Source organism: Echinops telfairi, unplaced genomic scaffold, assembly GCF_000313985.2.
Source record: "Echinops telfairi isolate 266 unplaced genomic scaffold, ASM31398v2 ScPeMD7_18;HRSCAF=68, whole genome shotgun sequence".
Lineage (NCBI taxonomy): Eukaryota > Metazoa > Chordata > Mammalia > Afrosoricida > Tenrecidae > Echinops > Echinops telfairi.
This window is the reverse complement of record NW_022103915.1, coordinates 10,951,642-10,970,624: the sequence shown is the minus strand read 5'-3', so window position 1 is coordinate 10,970,624 and position 18,983 is coordinate 10,951,642. Positions and strand designations below refer to the sequence as shown.

Sequence of the window (18,983 nt, the reverse complement as noted above, 5' to 3'; positions counted from 1 at the left end):
CAAACAAACAAGCAAACGGAAACAAAACAAACTCACTGCCGTTGAGTCTAGGCGGACTCATCGCAACCCTATCAGCCAGGGTAGAACTGCGCCGACGAGTTTCTAAGACTGTAGAATGATTACGTAATTTTAAAAGCTCTCATGGTTGTTTTCATTTTGTACATTAGAAAGAGCTTCCAATGGCAGGTGTTACTGTGAATCCTCCATGCCTTGCGTCAGCAGTGCTGACTGACGTCATGCCGGTATCCTCCAGAGGAACGTTGGCCCTCACTGACCTGTCCCTGTTCTCTCGGGACCTGAACTTGCTTCCTTTGAGGTTTCGGCTTCGGCATTGCATTTGGCTTTTTATGTAATTGATGTGTGCCTGAGAATGAGGGACTGTGATGTGCCCTACAGGCAAGCATTTTCAGTCAATTTTGCTTTTACACTTATAACATCAAATGGTAGGTGTTTTCAATCATGTATTCCATCCCACAAGAGCGCCAGAAGTTGTGTTACATGTTTTCTTGTTTTTCGGTCGATGAAACCCAGGATTGATGAACCTAGAGGGACAGCAAGTAGAATAAGGGTTTTGGTGGGGTGGGTGGGGATTTAAAAGGGAGACAATGTCAAGGAGTCCAGGAAGAAAAAGAATATTTGGAAACTGGTGGTAGCAATTGTACAATACTGTTTGATATGATTGAACTGTGGAATGATACCATATATGTATTAACTCCTAATTAATAATACATTTTAAAAATTTCAAAAGAGTAGGAAGTGCATTGACCTTAACTAATTTCAAAATACTACTTTTTTATTTCTGTGTTGCTTCAATACTTCATACAAGGTGAAAATTCATCTGCTCTCAAAGTACAGCCAAAGAAATCTGAAATAAAAACATGTGAAGGAGCCAAAACAATGTAGATCGAGAATGTGGGAAGTGAAATCTGGAAGCTAACTTGTAGTAGAATCACAGAAACGTTTATCTTCTTTGTGTACATACTTTAAAAATATTTTATGAATCCGAAAGTCACATTTGGAATATTCTCTGTATCAGTCAGTGTTTTTAGATGGTGAGAACTGGTCCCAAGTTGACAGTGGGCTTGATTCGGAAAAGTAACTCCTTTAACAGCTGTCTCTGAGCACAGACACCATTTTAGCCCGCATACTCCATGGAGTCTTTTGTTCGCCTGGTCACACGCTGATGCTTAGATGGTCCCGAATCTAATTCGAATGCAGTAGTTTTTGGTAACTAAACTCCAACTCCCCCCCACCCCCCACCAGCATCTTTAGAGCTCTCCACACAAGAACAACCAGATCCAAGAGATCTGAAGCTACTGTGTGTGTGAACAAACACTCCCCTTTGCTTCATCTGTGAATTCTGTACATCTGGTTTGGATTGTATGTTGAGTTTGGGTATTTATGCTTTCATTCATGGTAACCGACCATGTTATGGCATTGATTTATGTGGAACACAAACTGTAAATAAAAATAAATGTCTGGAAGAGCAATCAGAAATATAAAATAAAGTGATTTCTTTTTCACGTAGCTTTCTGTGGCTAGTACTATGATGATCCCCATTCTACAGATGAGGAAATAAGCTCTGTAGGGAGAGAGCCAAGATCTTTATTCTGAATTATTTGACTCAGAGCTTATATGCTTCATTCTTGTTCACGATTGTGTAAGATTTCCTATAAGACAGTTTCCGTTTTCTTAAATTGTAAGGAAAGGGGTGGGCTTAAGTGAACTGTGAGGAGCATGGGGAAGGGATGAAAACGGAGATTAAAAGAGAGTGGAAGAAAGACCTTAACTAAGAAGTGTTGCCCAAGGGTGAGGTGAGGTTGGAGATGATTAGTCTACATCCAATCTGTCTAATTACCCGAGTTTCTGAAAGAGCATTCAGCTATCTCACAAGAAATCTATCCTGGGATCAGTTGGTTGGGCAGTCAAATGGGTTTACTAAGCAATCAAAAGAGCACTTCCTTTGTATGACCGTTGAGTTGTAAATGAGTGCCACTTAAATCCTTAGCACAATTACAATTTTACTGTGTGTTAGGGACCGTTCTGGCTGTTTGCACGAAAGTTACATCTGTGCCTCTTCAGATTCCGCTGCATTCACCAAGGCATCGATTAGCACGAACAGCCTGCTCTGTCAGTTGTTGTTTTGGATGATGCCTCACTGGCTTAGCCTGTTTCTGTTCCCCCATCATTACTTCCTCCCCCACCCCGACTCATCAGCTATTGTCTTTATGTGTGGAACTGCACACATAGATCCCAAGTGGTCAGTGCTATTATTGAAGGGTTCATTTCTTCTACAAATGTAGTGAGTACCTAGCAAGTGTCAGGCAGTGGGCTGTGCTGGGGAAAAGAGACAACAAAGATAGAGCTGCTGCCTTCAAGAAATTTAAAGTAAAGAGGTAAGGAAATAAATGACAACACAATGTGTATTTTGTAAAATATTAAAACACCTGCTCTAGCCTCTGCTCTCTCCTGCATGCTTGGAAGGGATCTACTGACGCATCTTCATGGAAGGAACTATAAGTCTTCATTCATTCTGCAAACACTTTAGCGTTCTCGCTGTCTTTAGAGAGCATCAATTTTGTAGCTCTTGAATCATGAGCAAAGCAGCTAGTTGCGAGATCTAGGGCATTTCTCTCTCCACTTGAGCTTACTGTACAGATCGTGCACTCTCATCGCCTTCTTTTTTAGGTGGTGGAATGATTAATGGCATTCCAGAAATACTCTACAGAGACCTGCTGAATATTACAGCCTGAGAAAAATCACCGTAACCAAGCATTATTGCGATGGAGGATGGGCAGAAAGTATATGCTGGCCTACCAAATACCTCAAATGTTTAAAACTTGGGAATTAGATCTTAATGTGGGGTTTTCTGTAGCATGGTTTTGTTTTTTAAAAGAACCGTTGACCAAAAACACTGCTAAGAAAATAAGTTTTGGTTGATGATATAAATGAAACAGTTCAAAGCACCACCTAGGTCTGTTTTATCTCAGCAAAAAAAAAAAAAAAGTTATTTTCGACCAGTTTTGGGGTTAAAATTGAGTCGTGGATATAAACTTACTACTTTCTTCAGAACTGATGTACTATCCAAAACTCAAGAGATCACTACGTGCGATCTAGATTTTTGGGGGGCAAACAGTGGAGTGGGGAAAATGCCCATCATGTTCCAGATGTGGTATAGTAGAAAAAGGAAGGAAAGACCAGCCTGGTAAGTGCATCTGTCCGGTTTAGAATCAATGATTAATTGAATGGCAGTTGCCAGGTGCTTTGACGCCATGACATGCAAATCCACTACATACATACTGACTTTATTTTAGAATCACCTTCTGAAGAGTATGTCCTAGTGGAAAGATTCAAAAGATCTCAGTTCTAGTCCTAGTTCTGCCATCGATGACCCATATACCTCATTTTCCTCATCTTTAAAACGAAGTGCATACAGAGAAAAGTCTCTAAGATCTTTCCAGTTCTGATAGGTCAACATTCTGAGATTCTACAACCCGCCCCCCTGTCAAAAGCAGTTTGACTTTATTTAAGTTGCCTAAACCAGGATTTCAGTAAGAGTTCATCCAGGAGCTAATTTCGATTGGATATTGGGACCAGCAAGGCCTTGCTTCTCCAGGACTCGATATGTCTTCTGCTAACTGCTGGCAGCAAGCCATACCACCCAAGAGGCTCTCTTGGTAGCCTTAAAGATGGAAAGGACGAATGGACGGTTTTGAGAACTCTGTGGAAGAAGAGACCTGAGAGAAGCTGATCATCATGGCTCCTTGGGATTGGCAAAGAGGAATGACTAGCACTGGGCCGCTCACCAGGTCCCAAGTCAGGTCAGGAATACGGACCATGCTGGTGACCGCAGGTAGGTGCAGGAGGGTAAATGACTATGTCTGTCGCTCCTGAATCTGGAGATGAGCTGGGCAGCCAAGCTCAGGGAGCGATTAGGAAGTTTTCTAATCTGTGAAATCCTTTGGAAGAGAGATGTGACCTTCATTTTAAAATATCTTTATGACCGCACTATCATTGTGTTCTTGCTTAGTACACTCCAGGGTCATCGCCTCGTAACATATTCTCATACTTCCATCATCACTCACGGAGCTCAAAACCTGGTTGCAACTGATGCTTTTGCGCAGTGGACCTCCTCTTTTGCAGTAGTTTTTTAGAAAGACCTTTGAGTTTCCTCCTTCAGTTTTAGTTAACAGTTTTAGTTAACAAATATGAAATATAATTCTCTGGTGCAGAGATTTTTTTATCTATCGTCATATTGCTAATAATAAGGCAAGTTGAGGAGGATTATAAAAGCATTTGAAGTGCTGTTTTCATTAGTGATCAAAAATATGAGTAGTTTGTGAATGGGGTGGTAACCAGATAACTGAAAATATTTTGTGGACTGACCATTGGGATAAGTAACTGGAAGTATTTTGTAATTCTATCATGGAATCCTAGTAAAAATTTGCATGAAAACTAGTGATTAAGATCCACTGTCTGATTACTAACCAAACAGCCTTCTGCCTAATGCTTATTACAAGACGACCCTTCTTTTCTTGTTTTGCTTTTATCTAGTTGCTTCCAAGATCCGATACTTGCAGGAATATCATAACCGGGTTCTTCACAACATTTATCCTGTCCCTTCAGGAACAGATATTGCAAACACCCTGAAATACTTTTCTCAGACTTTGTTAAGGTAAGCTTTAACAAATCCTCTTCTTTGAAAGAACTGTCAGGTAGTACTGCTGAATTTATTGGGGCCCACGTTTTTATTGAGCTGAACCTTTCAAAGGGCCTTCCATTTTCTAGGGCTCTGCCAGAAGAGTCTGGGTTCAAGTCCTCAGGCTGAGTCAGCAGCTGAGGCCACAGGCCTGTTGGAAATAGATGGATGTGCGGCTAGTGCCTGCTCTCCTCAGCCAAATGTCTTTCCGAAAGGTTTATCAAACGATGGGAGTTAGATGGCACCAGTAATATGGAGTGGGGTTAGACGGAGACTATGTCATGTTTAATATCAGGAATAGGAAACAGCTTTGCTCTTCTAGAGAGTCATAACTTGGTAGCATTTTTCCTCTCATCATGAATATTTCTTATTTCCTGAAGTGTAAGCTACGGTAATGACTGTGAGTTTTAATCTTTGTAACACGTCCTGTGTTACATGCTTTACCCTTGATGTTGAAATTCTCTCCTTCTCTGGAATGAGGAACCTAAGAACGCTTTTACAACTGCCCTCGGGAGGAGGGACCCATCTGCTTCCCCCTTCTCATTAGGGAACACAAATCATAAGGACAGAGTGAAGTTTCTGTGGTGAGACACAAGAGGAAGTAGGAACACCTCACTTTCCATTAAATTCCAGGGCTTGGTGCTTTCCATGACAAGGATCTTCTTATCTCAAACCGGATTTAGGAAATCTAGGATCAGCTTGGAGCTATAGGTGCTTTTCGTTTCATGACAGCCAATGTTTCATCGATGAGTTACGATGAGGACAAGGATGCATTCAGGGGTCGGTAAAGAACCCACGTCCCTGCAATGGTGCTGCTTCTCCCCAGTGATCTAAGGACTAAATGCTTTCTCGAAAGAAGCTGCCCATTTTCTGCAGATCTGCTACTTCACGTTTTCTTGTTTGCCTTTGGAATATGTTTCGCTCACTAGAATTGTTAGTTGTCTCTCTGTATTCGCTATCAAAGGGCTTCTTTTTGTCAGATGAGTAGAGTTTATACTTGCATAGTGAGTTTAGGATCCTTCAAAAGGATATCTTCTTTCTCTTTACTGTGAAATCATTAGCCCAGTTTTCTTCGTGATAATCAGATACAGATAAATCGAGGCATCTGATTCAGTTCTCATGAGAGTTCTCTTGAATTTGAGGTCAAGGTTCTCCAAGGGAAGCACTTTCCTTTATTATAAATTCTGAAGGTTCTCGATGTGAGAGACACTTTTCAGTAGGCAGCAGATTGTGAATTCCATTTGCAAAGAAACTGTGACATCCCAGTTGGCACTTCAGAGCTTTTTGCTCAGGTCTTAGTCATTGTGCCAAAAAACTAAGACATTTAGGATCGTAAAGCATGCATGGAGCTCTAGTGGTGTAGTGACTATGTGTTGGGCTGCTGACTGCATTGTCAGCAGTTCAAAACCACCAGCCACTCCTCGGGAGAAAGACGAGGCTTCCTACTCCTGTAAGGAGTCACAGTCTCAGAAACGGGTACGGTTCTATCTTGCCCTCTGGGGTTTCAATGAGTCAGAGTTGACTCTATGTCTGTAAGAAAAGCATGTATGGAAGACATGAAGATTCCATTTTCTTGAACAATGGGTCATTGGAATATAGTCATTGGATGATAGCATGTTAATGGTGAAACTGGTAGTAAAGAAGCTTGTTAATGTGGCCCATTCGAGAAGATTCTACACTGTTCAGCTTAAGTCCAATTGGAAAAGGAGACAACATCGGCAACTATTACTCATGGTAATTGTGTTAGTCCGGGTTGACTAGAGAAACATCCTGAGACACACATATGTGTATAAGAGAGACCTTTATATAAAAGCGCAATTGTACATTAAGAAAACACCCCAGTCCATTCCAGATCAAGTCTGTAAGTCTGATCATAGCCCATATGTCTGATACCAGTCTATAAATTCTCCTTCAGACCCACGCAACACATGCAATGACAGACGCTGAATGCAGGAAGATCACAGGCCAGTGAGTGAAAAGTCTTGTGGATCCATCTGTCTTGTCAGCAGGAAGACAAAGCAGATAGAGTGTGTGTCCCACCTCCAGGGAGGAAGACAGGAGTTCCCAGAATCCTCAGGAGAAGGCTGCACCCCCCAATAGGCCTCATTGGCTATGACCTGATTGACAGGCTAGACTCTACCCCTTCGCAACTTGACAGGAGATGATGTAACTGCCACAGTAATACTAGCTACAATTGTAATTAAAATATCAACATTAGGTTGTCACAATAGTAAATACACATGAAATGCAGTAACCCAAGCATTTTTGGTGGTCCATCTCATTGGATAGCTCATAATAATTCTATACCCAAGAAAGCCAAACTCGCTGCTATCGAGTTGATGCCAACTCACAGCGACCCTATATGGTGGAACAGAAATATACGATTATACTATTTAAATATACTAAATATACTATTATAACTATTTTACAGATAATGAAATTAAGGAACAGAGTGGTTAAGAACATCCCCCAATATTACATATCTAACAAGTGATGGGACCAGAATTTAATCATGATTGTCCTAATCCATGAAAGGACTCCTGGTGGCGTAGCAAGTTAAGCAGGAGGTTGATAGCTGAAAGGTTGGCAGTTTGAGTCTACCAGTTGCTCAGGGGAGAAAGGAGGTAGGAATCTGCTGCTGCACAGACGGACACGCTCAGAAACCCTGTTCTGTAGAGTCGCTGTGGGTCAGAACTGACTCAGGACACGGGGCAGGTGAGGTAGTTCTACTCTAAAGCACCTGTTCTCAAAAATTCCTCCGCGCTGCTTTTCTTGAGTAGTACTAGTTATCGTATCACAGGCCCGCTTGGTTATTACAAACTTGGTTTGAGCCCTGGGGATCGAAGGCATTGATGCGTTTATAGAGTAGTGTCATCTCTCTTTGAGGTTAAGAGGACAAGGGCAGTGTTCAGGACATCTCAAACACCCAAAGTGAACAGCATTTCAATTCCCAACAGTCCCGTTTCTTACTCAGCAATTAGTTACAGATGATTGGCCAGGGTTGACAGTTACAGTGAACTTGGACACACACGCCAAGGCGTTTAATTGCAGTTTATTGACTCCATAGGCGAGTTTGTTGTTGTGTGCTGTTGAATTGATTCTGACTCACAGAATTGCCCGACAGGGCTGCCTAGGAGCAGATCACTAGGCTCTTCCCTGGAACCTCTGTGGGTTCAGACTTTTGATCTTTCTGTTAGCAGCTGAGCTCCTATTCTGGTGCCATCAAAGCTTGTTAGTGGAGAGAGTATATGTATTATCAATGACTGCCCAGCAGTCAAAGGGTCCTCCTCCCTTGTCCACTTAACCCATGAGAGACGATGGAATGCTGGGCTCTCGGAACTCTAGGTTCATGGAAGGCAGTTTCTATGTGTTGAACCGGCTCTTTGCTGAACTGAATTGACTTTTAGTTCATTCCTCCATTCGATGTGGGAGCCCTTCTAGAATATTGACTTAATCCAAAAGTGCAGTGGGGTGCTGGGTGAAATTTTAACTGAAGGCTGACATGTCTTCATTTTAATTGAGCACGGACCTGTGTTCTAACACAACTTCAGAGTTTTTTGTACGCTTTCAGCTCTGTAAGAAACAACAGGGATCATCTCTTATTCTCTGTTATTCGCGTAGAGGAGTTTGTCCATGTTCCATGACAAACAGTCTGTGGCTCCTACTTGAAAGATCGCAGATTGTTGTGGCAGATCCCGCCTTTGACCTGGCAGAACACTGAAAGGTCCCCAGAGTTCCTTGTACATCAGACATTCTTTTGGAATTCAGTTCTTCAGTTCTCTCTTTGGAGCAAAGCATTAAAACAACAACAGCATCACTGAGTTTGTGGAGAGCGGCTTGCTGCTAATGGTTTTGAAAAGGTTGACTATGTTTTAAAAGACAACCCAGGCACCGCTCTTCATTGGATCGTTCACTTCTAATTGCTTAGGAAAAATAGAAATATCTTCTTCACATGTTGATTTGAAATTCACGGAGTAGTTTGAGAGTACCTTGAAGCGCTCGGGGCAAAGATCCCATTCCGAGGTCAAATTCAGAGTCTTCCAGAAAGCTTACGTTGGCGTTAGTTTTTCCTGTGCTGTACATGCCTCCGGGCAACTTCCCATCTTTCCTCTCATGCCCTCTTCTCGCCCTACGCTTGATGTTGGAAGAGCAGTGCTTCCTTGAGAGGACCACACGAGGGAGGAGGAAAGGGGACAAGCCGGTCTAACTCTTCTGAGCATGGCGCTCCCCATGCTCCTGTCGGGTTGGTCTTTGGACCGCTGGGAAAGAATTTCTGAGGGAGAATGACTGTCTCATTCCCAAGTTAGACAGTATGGTTGGGGAAGTAAGTTGTTTGTTTTTTTCTGAATAAACCTCACAAAATATCATAAAAATCACAATGCATTATACATTGATCCATGAGCCCTTCTTACTTTTTTCCACAAATGAAAACATCTCCTTATGTTAACACATGAACAGTATTTTCAAATTGGTTTCATGAAAAATCATTTTCAGCCACATTCCCCCCTCAGCCTCAAATGCAAAGGCAGAGAGAGAAGTTACTGTTCCACGGTTGACATTTCTGCCCTTCCTGCACGCAAGAAGCTGCTGTGGTTACCCCAGGGAACCCAACCTATCAGGGAAGGGAACCGTCTCCCAGGAGTGTCCCCAGAGGGAAGTTGACAAGTACTTGTGCCACCAGCCACACTGTGGGAGAAAGACAAGGCTTTCTCCTCCCCTAAAGAGTTATAGTCTTAGAAACCCACAGGGGCAGTTCTACTCTGTCTTTTAGGGTTGCTGTGAATCAGAATCGCCTTGATGCAATGAGTTTGGTTTGGGGGAAATTATAGGAAACATACTAATTTAATATAAGGACAATAATGTGCCATGTTTCCACCACGAAGGAAAAGTCTGGTAAGGGCACTGGATTTAAGTTCGAGGATGCTGTTGTTGTTTAGGTGTTGCCAACTCGGTTCCGACGCATGCCACCACGTGCGCCCCGGAACGGAGCACAGCCCGGCCCTGAGCCATGCCGGGGCAGTTCCACTCTGCCCTCTGGGGTTGCAATGAGTTGGAATTGACTTACGGTAGTGAGTTTATTTATTTATTTATTTCTAATGTCATAGCATCCTTTTATGATAGGATTTTCTTCTCTAAGACAAAATACTATTCCTCAAGGTCCACATCTTATAACTTTGAAAAGATGTTGGCGGTCGGCTGTTAAGGACTGAACCTGATTGGCCCTTTCTCCATTGGGAGTGTAAGGGGTTTCCGGTAGAGTAGAGCCCTACCGGAGGAGAGTTGTGCTAGGTGACTGATCTCCTTAAGGATCTCATGTTTACGGACAGTACTGTAGGAGTGATTGAGCTTTATGAGAAAAGCATAAGGTCTGATGTAAAAGCTGATGGTATTTATAAGAGATGAAGGCAGGGGTAACTGGAATGTTGATATTACTCCATTGTAGAGTATAAGCTTATAAAGTCAAATACATCACACACACAAAAGAGGTCAATTAAATCCCTTTAAAAGTAAAAAAAAAGCAAAAGCCAAAAAATTACACTAAATCTTAACGTTATTTTTTGCCAAGAAGTCTTACTTAATTTTTTTCTGAAATTATCTTTATTATTATCAATTGTTTTCCCTTGGACATTTGGTAACAGAAGACAAAGGAAATCGAGGTAAATTAGGCACATGGATAATAAAAAGCATGTAGTCATTTTTCTTACATTGTAACATTCTTTGCAGTAAGAGTAAATAAAGATAAATGTAAACTCAACATTAGCAAGCATGCCAGCACTAACCAATTCTTCACCCCACTGCAGAACTGTAAATGTAGTACTTTAACTAAGAACCTGGTGATGTTTGATGCAGGTAGATTACGTGTAAAATGAGGTTATTTTTACGTAAAGAAGCATTTATAAATTGTTATCGATTTTGATTAACAGATAAGTGTTCTGTATAAAAACCCTTTGTGAGCACAGCAGATATTATCAGTATAGCTGTTGTCTTTAATGATAAATAGTGTAAGTTAATTTAAAAAAAACTAAATGAACATTTGGCTAAGCAGTAATTTCTTCTATTTTTAACTTAACTTTTCTGCTTCATCACTTTTCATGGCAAAACTTTTATGTAAAACTTAAGGCTAAAAGAAAACCAATTTATTTCTAGATTTTACTTTTATTCCCACTAAAAGTTTTTTTTAACGTTCTAAATGATCTTTTCTTTAGTTTTTAGTGAGTTTTGTTGAGCAATAACGTAAGTAGCAGCAGTAGCATATGAGATCATTCTGTCTGATGTTCGGCTTTATGACAGATACTGCTTGCTTAGTTCTTAGACTTTTAAAAGTAACTATTTAATAAACCACTGTTTGTATTCATAAATTAAAATGTTTCCTCCCCAACATGCAAACTTAAAAAACACACACACGTAAATAATCATCACCATTAGCTCACAGACATACGCTGCAGATCATCTATTATATATTATTTTATAGCTTCTCCAATGTAGTTTAGCTAACCTTTTAGAAATATATATTATTTCTAAACTCATATGCCTGTTTAAACCTCATTATCTCAAATGATACTGACAGAATGTCATGAAACAGTATCATAATATACATATAGACATTATTTTGATGCAATAAACATGTGATTTTTAAGACTTTCTTAATAAACACACATGTTTATTCTTTGCTAAAACATGTTTCTGCAAGTGCCACACCTATATTTTGCACGTTTTTACTTACCAGATTCCAATAGTCTTGCTGAGAACATTCTTTCTTTTGGAAATTCCCTTTAATTTAGGGGAAAAAAATCCCCCCAAACAAAACCCTTCCTGTTTAGACAAAGCCACTGTTTTCACTCCCAGGGAATGTCTCCTTCACTAACACGGATAAACTGTAAAACATGGGTTTGGCACTGAAACATGCATTTTTATATTTTTGCTCCTTATGAACCAGATAACACATGAGATGCAACGACACTTCCACCAAATGGACCTTGACTTCTCGGTCTCTCGGCGCGTGAACTAGGCGCCTGGTACTAGATTGGTAGACGCTGCTGGTGTGGCGACTGCATCTCATGCGGGGCGTATCTGGTGTTTTCTTATTTGTTTTAGAGTGTCATTTCAATGTAATGTGCTGTTCTTTGTGTCTTTGTTGTCTCTTTTTTTTCTTTGTCCCCCCAACAGCATTTTGTCCCGCACAGGGAAGAAGGAAAACCAAGATGCCTCCAATTTGACAGTGCCCATGACCATGTGTCTTTTTCCTGTGCCATTCCCACTCACCCCATCTCTAAGACCGCAGGTCAGTTCCATCAACCCTACTGTCACTCGCTCCCTCCTTTACAGCGTCCTGCGAGATGCTCCCTCCGAACGCGGCCCGCAAAGTCGTGATGCTCAGTTGTCAGACTACCCTTCTTTGGACTATCAAGGCCTCTACGTGACTTTGGTGACTCTCCTGGATCTAGTACCTTTACTACAGCATGGCCAACACGGTGAGCAGCTCATTAAGACCTACGAAAAGATACATGGGTGTTTACGGAGGTTGAGCGAGGGGCTTGGAGACCGTAGTTGTTACCATACTCAGTCATTTGGAAGGTCTTTGTCTTTTTTTTTTCACCCTTAGACTTCATTATGGTTTCCACGCCGATCCTTGCTGACTGTTCCACTGTTAGGGGGATGCTCCCCAAGTGGGCTTGTGCTGGGGGCAAAGGAGCTGGAGAGAGGGGAAAGGCTCTAACAAGAGCTTCTCTCTCCCCTCCTCATCTGCTTGCCCGGCAGACTCTTGCGTGCATTATCACTGGGGGACTCAGACTGTGAACCTGACCTCCGGCCCCGTGAAAAAGGAAGAGGCAGAGCGTGAGGTGCAGGCCTCAGTTCCCCGGCTAGTTTTCTGAGATGATGGACAAATCACTCAATCTCCCCGGGGCGCAGTTTTTCCTGGCTTCCGGAGTTTAAATACGGAGAAAGTTCCGAGAACTCCCAGGGGAACACAGCAGCCAGCTGCGGTGACAAGGTGCTGCTCAGTGCCATCCGCCCTGCGCGGCATGGGCTGGTGCTTTCGAACGGGCACCGGAGCATCGTTCCTTAATTCTTCCCCCTTTCTGCTAGGCGTCTGTGGTGAAATTCATTCTCTGGCTTGCTCACCACATTCTTCTAACCCCTGAGGGAGATATCATATCATCCACTGCTTAACTACCCAATCTTGTGTTTGAGAGAACGGAATGAATAACTGTACAATAAAAAGCGATTTGGGTGAGGCAGAAATGTACTTTTGAAACATTAGTTGCTTAACTTTAAAGTATTGTACTTTTTAAACATTAGTTGCTTAACTTTAAAGTATTGATAATTTGGTCCCTTGGAAGTATTATAAGTCCAGTTTCGCTATATGGAAAAATTAGAATTGGGGGGCATGGGTGGTTGGTGGGGTCGTTTCACCTTGTAGTTACGTTCCTAAGAGAATGCCGAATGGTTTGTCTAGTACAATGTATTAATTATAAAAGTTTACAAAAATCTACTTTCATACATAATGAAAAATGATGCCTATTGAGTTTGTTGTTTTTCCCCCTTATGCTTGTAATTCTGTGTTATGATGAGTTTTTAAAATGTGGAACTGTATCCAGTTGCTTGCTGTGTTTAGTTATTTATTTTTGTAGCATCTTAAGCCCAGCCTCTTTCACTGTGCTCCTCCCCCAGCTGCGAACTTGGGTGAGAGAGATCTTGGCACAGAAGGCTGTCATGAACTGGTCAGTGAACGGACACCTACCCTGTCTTTGTCTCCCAGTCCTGATCTCGCTGCACTGTGGACCATCCGAGAGGCCCCCCGCCTGAGGGGAGCAGTCCTGCTTTCAAAGCCCCTTGCTTAAGACGTAACCAAATCCAACCCTTGGCCATTAGGTCCCATCTGACTCACACCAATTCTATAAAGCAGACTGGAACACGCAGCAGGGTTTCTGATGCTGTAAACCTTTATAGATGAAGACTGCTTCCTCTCCCTCCCAGGGAGCTGCTGGTGGCAAAGTGCCAATCTTTGTAGCTGCCCAACACTTAACCCCTGTGCCACCAGGTCTCCTGGTTGAAGAAGAAGGCTTTGGTTGATCACAGCCCATTTACTTCCAATTCATATGGGAATTATGACAGCTTCAGGGGGATGGTTGATATTTTTGCTTTTCTATCTAGAGCTATTTTGTAATTTTATTCTTTGCTGTTATTTATGTATTGTGTGCTGGAAAAGGCCCTTTAGACTGTGCCTTGGAATTGTGTCTCTAAGGGTGGTCTGAAGAACATTAGTATCACCTAGGGAACTTGCTCAGTTAAAAACATGGGATTCTGGGTCCCATCCTAGGACTTCTGACTACAGGCCACTGGGGGGTGGGTTCTAAGGACCAGGATTTCAGACAAGCTCTGTGGCATACTGCGTTTGAGAACCACGGCACCATAACTGGATCCTGTGCAGCCCCCCGCCCCCCATACACACTGGGGTCCATAAGGCACCAGGGAAGAGAATTAGACTGTGTGCTTGTTGCTGTTTATCTATGAGTTCTCAGATGATCGCAGACAACCACTTCCCCCCTTCCAAGCCTTAGTTTCCTTATATGAAAGCTGGGAGCCCTGGTGGCAGAGTGGTTAAGTGTTGGGCTGCGATCCACATGGTCGGCGGTTCAAGACCACCAGCAGCAACTTGGGAGAAAGACTGGGCTTTCTATTCCTGTAAGCAGCCATGACTAGATGGCAGTGAGTGAGTGATCCAAAGAAGGTACTTTTCAGTATAAATGGTCTGTAATTAGATTAAAATGATCTGCGAATGCAGCATGTGATGAAGTGCATGCTAGGTACAGCCTCAGCAAATTCTTAGCCATGCCTCTGTGAATTTCCAGTCTTGTTAGTTCGGGTCTCAGGTTGCCCACTGTACCATGCGGCCATATTCTCTCAATTGGCAGTTGGTGTGTCTGCTGAGAGATGGCCGGTTCATTTTAATAATAATCAGAAATAACATTGGGAATCAAAACAGCATGAAGAAGATAAGTCTGCTGCAAAACAAAGGTCTTATGGGTTCTATTATAATGACCGGTCTTCATCATCGAGCCTTGGCTAATGACCTGTGTATGTACAGGTACAGCTCCCTGACCCCCACACCCATGACCATTGAGCTGATGCCGACACACAGCACAGAGCTCCTGGGCCTGTAGGTCTTCATGGGAGCAGACACCTCACCTTCTCTCCAACGCAGTGGCTGTTGGGTTGGAACCACCACCTTTGCAGGTAGCAGCCCAGTGCCTAACCCACAGCGCTGCCAGGATGCTGGACCCTCGAAATATCTATTCAGTGTAATGGGTTTTGGTCTAACTGCCCTCAAAGTACGAGTAAGGTGTTGTTGTTGTTTTTAATGTCCTCTATTTTAACACTGGGTGCAGGTAATAATAATGTAATCATAAAACAACATCAGCTCATATTTATAGTGCACACATTTTTAAACGGCGAATTGCGTACGGGTTACTGAGAGGATTTCCAGTTTCCACTCAACCACTCAGACACCTTTGGTTCCATGCCATTGATTGCATCTCCACAAGGTAGCCTCACGATCCCATTTCCTCCCTGCTTCCTGTTTCCATTTCTCCTTCTCTATCCCTTCTGACCTGTGACCTTGGGTAAGTGCTTCCCCTTTGATATCAGGTGGTTGACGAGTCTGAGTGTGTCGCCCTCCCCTGGTGTTACTGTTCCTCTGACAGACCCATCTCTGGTTTTACTGAAAAGTGAGCCGTGGGGGTGAGTTCATTCCGGACATGAAGGTGCACCAATGGTTCCACCAGTCTCTATCTGACCAGGAAGCATGTTTTTAAAAATGGTTTTTAGTTTCAGTCCACATTTTCCTCCCACTGTATCCAGGACCTTTTAGTGTGGAGCACACATTTTGTATTATGTAACGCACTTTCCATTGATCCCGTTTAAATCTCTTCACAACCTTTCTAATGTAGGGAGGCAGGGACTGTTATTCTCCCCACGTGGCAAACGTTGACGGGAAGAGGATTGTAAAGCCGTGTGGGCCATGGAGCATCAGTGCGTTTCCTTACGTGGGTGTACTCTGAGTCGATTGCTGGGCTGGCCATCACCGGGTGGCCCCAACTGCAGTTGCAGGAACACGCAGCTTTTGCTGATGGGGCAGAAGTAGCCTGGCTTTATTTAGAGTCCTGCATCCGTGTTCTAAAATCCCAGTGGACAAATAATCTAGCACGTTTGGTGCCTCGGTTATACCGGGTGAGAAGGATGGAATGGAGGTAAGCATGCTGGCGTGGGAGGTGGTGGTTTGAAGGATTCATGCTCCGATGGCAAGCGCTTCCATGTCATGAAGCCCGGGACTTACTTACATCAATATCAGTACTTACATCAATTGCTGACCATTGATAAGGTGTTGAGGACAAGCTAGGTGGCAGCCATTTATATAAAGGTGCTTATCCATCATTTATTGAGCAACTGACCGCACACCAAGTAGTCTATCTCAGAACTCTTACTAGGATGGAGGGAATCGTTGCCCATGATAGTTTAGACCACTCATTAACATATAAAATGAGCATATCTTTCTGATAGTGAAATATTCAGTGACTGATTACTCAATTTTGTTTTTCAGATCTTGGACAGTCAATATTTTATACAACTACATGTTTGTTACCCTTTCTCAATGATGATCTTCTGAGTACTTTGCCCTACACGATGATATCAACATTAGCTACCTTCCCTCCATTTCTACACAAGGATATTATTGAATATCTTAGCACATCTTTTCTACCCATGGCTATATGTAAGTTCAATTTTACCTTTTACTGGAATATTTTTATGTGTTGCTGTAATGGGAATTGCTTTTACTGTAATGGCCTCTCGGTTTTCGAGACTAATGGCATCACTTGTGATGCACACCTGCTATCATTTAAACCTAGCCATTTCAGTAGGGACATTCCGGTAAAAATCAAGGAAATGAAAGCAGCGATTTTACCGCACAATTGTTTGATTCACATCGTCTGAGCTTGTGGAGTAGGAAGAAAACACATCCAGGCAGAGTATGTGGTTCCCATGGATAAGGGCTATCTGTCACCACTTACAAAACCCAAACCAAGCAACAAACAACCGAGGGGGAGAGAGTGTTGCGTCCGATGTGGAAGATTCTTACTTTTTGCATCCGAAGGTAGTCGGACTTGATGAAAGGAGCAGCAGAGGGTTTGGGTTCGGGCCCCGACTCTTGTGCCTCGTTTTCAGTGTCACGCTGAGCAGTTCTCAGAGTTGGACCCTTCGTGAGAACAGATGACACCAGCCTGCCGTCCCTGAGGTGCTAGGATGACAAAGCCAACGTTGAGGAAAACCCCTCAGGAAAGTTCAAGCCTCAAATTCACTTGCAAGTCACTGCTGCTAGCCTGGCACTGCTTGGATTTCCATTCGCTTTGATGGGCTTCCTTCTGCAGCTTCCCCAGGGGAACAGCAAAGAGAAAAGAAATGCGCATGGTAGTGCTCAGGATCAAAAGCTTTCTAACTTATCTTTTAAAGTAAATGGATTGTGGATTAATCTGTGCTTCAGTGGATTGTCGGAATGATGATGAACTTAGGGGTTAGCCAGATCTAGATTCCGATTAGCTCTGAGACTGACCATCTGTGTAACTGAGTTTCTCTGTTTACCTGTGGCTTAAACATGTTAATAATAATTAACTACCTGTGGCTTAAACATATTAATAATAACTTCCTCATGGGGTCATTGTGATAATTAAGATGACTAAGTGAGCACGTGAATAAGGTGTTAGCATCATGCCTAGGATTCAATACGTGTTAAATGACTTCTCTTTTTCATGCCTAGGATTCAATACGTGTTAAATGACTTCTCTTTTCCCTCTAACTCTTGTTCTATAAAATTATCTTTGTTGGCCCCTTCCACTCCTAGGGATCATTTTCACCATTTTAATTTCATCTTTTTATTCTCTCACTAAAGTTGTTTCTTCATAATAGCAATGGGTAAGCGTGTGCACTTTCTGATCTCCAGTTACTTATTTAATAATCAAGTCTAATTTCAGCCTTGGAATTGTAGTCTTCCTGGATGCCAGCACAGAGTGACTGCTGTCTAAATGATAAGAGAGGTGGAAGCAAATTAGCAGACCAATTGTACTGTGCAAGCAATAGATGATTAGATCATTCTCTTTTTGTTCTCTGTAGCCTTACTGTCAAGACAAGTACTTGTTTATGGCTATAGTCTTAGAATTGTAGAGTCATGTTATTAGTATTGTTAACTGGTAAGCTTAGGCAGAGGATTTTTAAAAAAGCATAACAGGCAAGGCCCATCCCTATAATAATCTAATTAAGTGTAACCCTATATCTTAAATATAAGTTAGTAATTTTGGGATATATATATCTATATATCTATATATATATATATATATATCCCTTGAAGTTTTACTTTACACTGATGAAGTATTGAGAAACTTGGAAATCTATTTCTTCACACTTTATTACTAATTTCTACTTAGAAACACAGGTTCGTTTCCAACCCCCACCTCTAGTCATGTTAGAGACACTTTACTTACTTAACCACGTGCCCCTTTGGCAACAGAATGAAATGTTGAGTTTGTAAGATTTGCGTTGCTTTTAGTGTTTGTAATTTGTCATTCATTTCAAGATATAAACAGGCGACATCCTGCCTCTGGATCCTACTGGTTAGTTGTTTATTAACCATAAAGGCAAGGTTTGGGGAAAATGTTCAGTCTCTAGGGTTATTTTTTGGGTTAATAAGTCTAGGTTAAATAACTCCAACTTTCTAAAAATTTAAGACATATTCTAATGTAGGAGTTGAGCTTGTTTATTTGTTTATTTTGTTGCTCTAGTTCTAATTTCTGAGCTCAGGCTTCCATTTCTCGTGACAATGCTGGACGCTCCAAGGTAGAACATCTTTGCCATCTTGAAATCTTTAACAACACAGTGTCGCGCCAACCCTCAGGATGAAATTTTACCACATTACTCACACATTCCTTCTTGTTCTTGTTACTTCACAAGGTAGATATGAAGACCCAGATCCAGATGAATCCTGGTTTATAATGGGTTTATTTGAGAGTCTATGCCTGTCTATTGTATCCACTTTTTTTTTTTTTAAGTATCCACTTTTGGTAGCTGTTTCAATGTCTAGAAATACTGGCTAAAACAGGGGGATGTTTACTTTCTTCCAGTTTATTTTTATTTCAGGACTAACGAAGTGTTAGAATACAGGATGTTGTATTCTTGAGTACTTCATGAAGACAGGCTTTACAGCAGAAAGACTTTTGATCCCTTTGGGGGGTGG

At 42.1% G+C, this 18,983-nt stretch overlaps 1 protein-coding gene across 11 annotated transcripts in view; it reads left to right on the top strand.

Moving 5' to 3' along the window:
- The window catches only part of UNC79 (unc-79 homolog, NALCN channel complex subunit), a 299,617-nt gene that overhangs the window by 52,785 nt on the left and 227,849 nt on the right, over positions 1–18,983 (top strand). For 9 of the 11 annotated variants that reach the window (XM_045288086.1, XM_045288091.1, XM_045288084.1 and 6 more), the window contains exons 2-4: positions 4,555–4,675; positions 11,867–12,171; positions 16,302–16,472. In XM_045288086.1, the coding sequence (XP_045144021.1) occupies positions 4,555–4,675; positions 11,867–12,171; positions 16,302–16,472 (597 nt within the window). Of the gene's footprint in view, positions 1–4,554; positions 4,676–10,338; positions 10,357–11,866; positions 12,172–16,301; positions 16,473–18,983 lie in introns of all 11 variants that reach the window. The other 2 variants (XM_045288087.1, XM_045288090.1) reach the window with 2 other exon arrangements.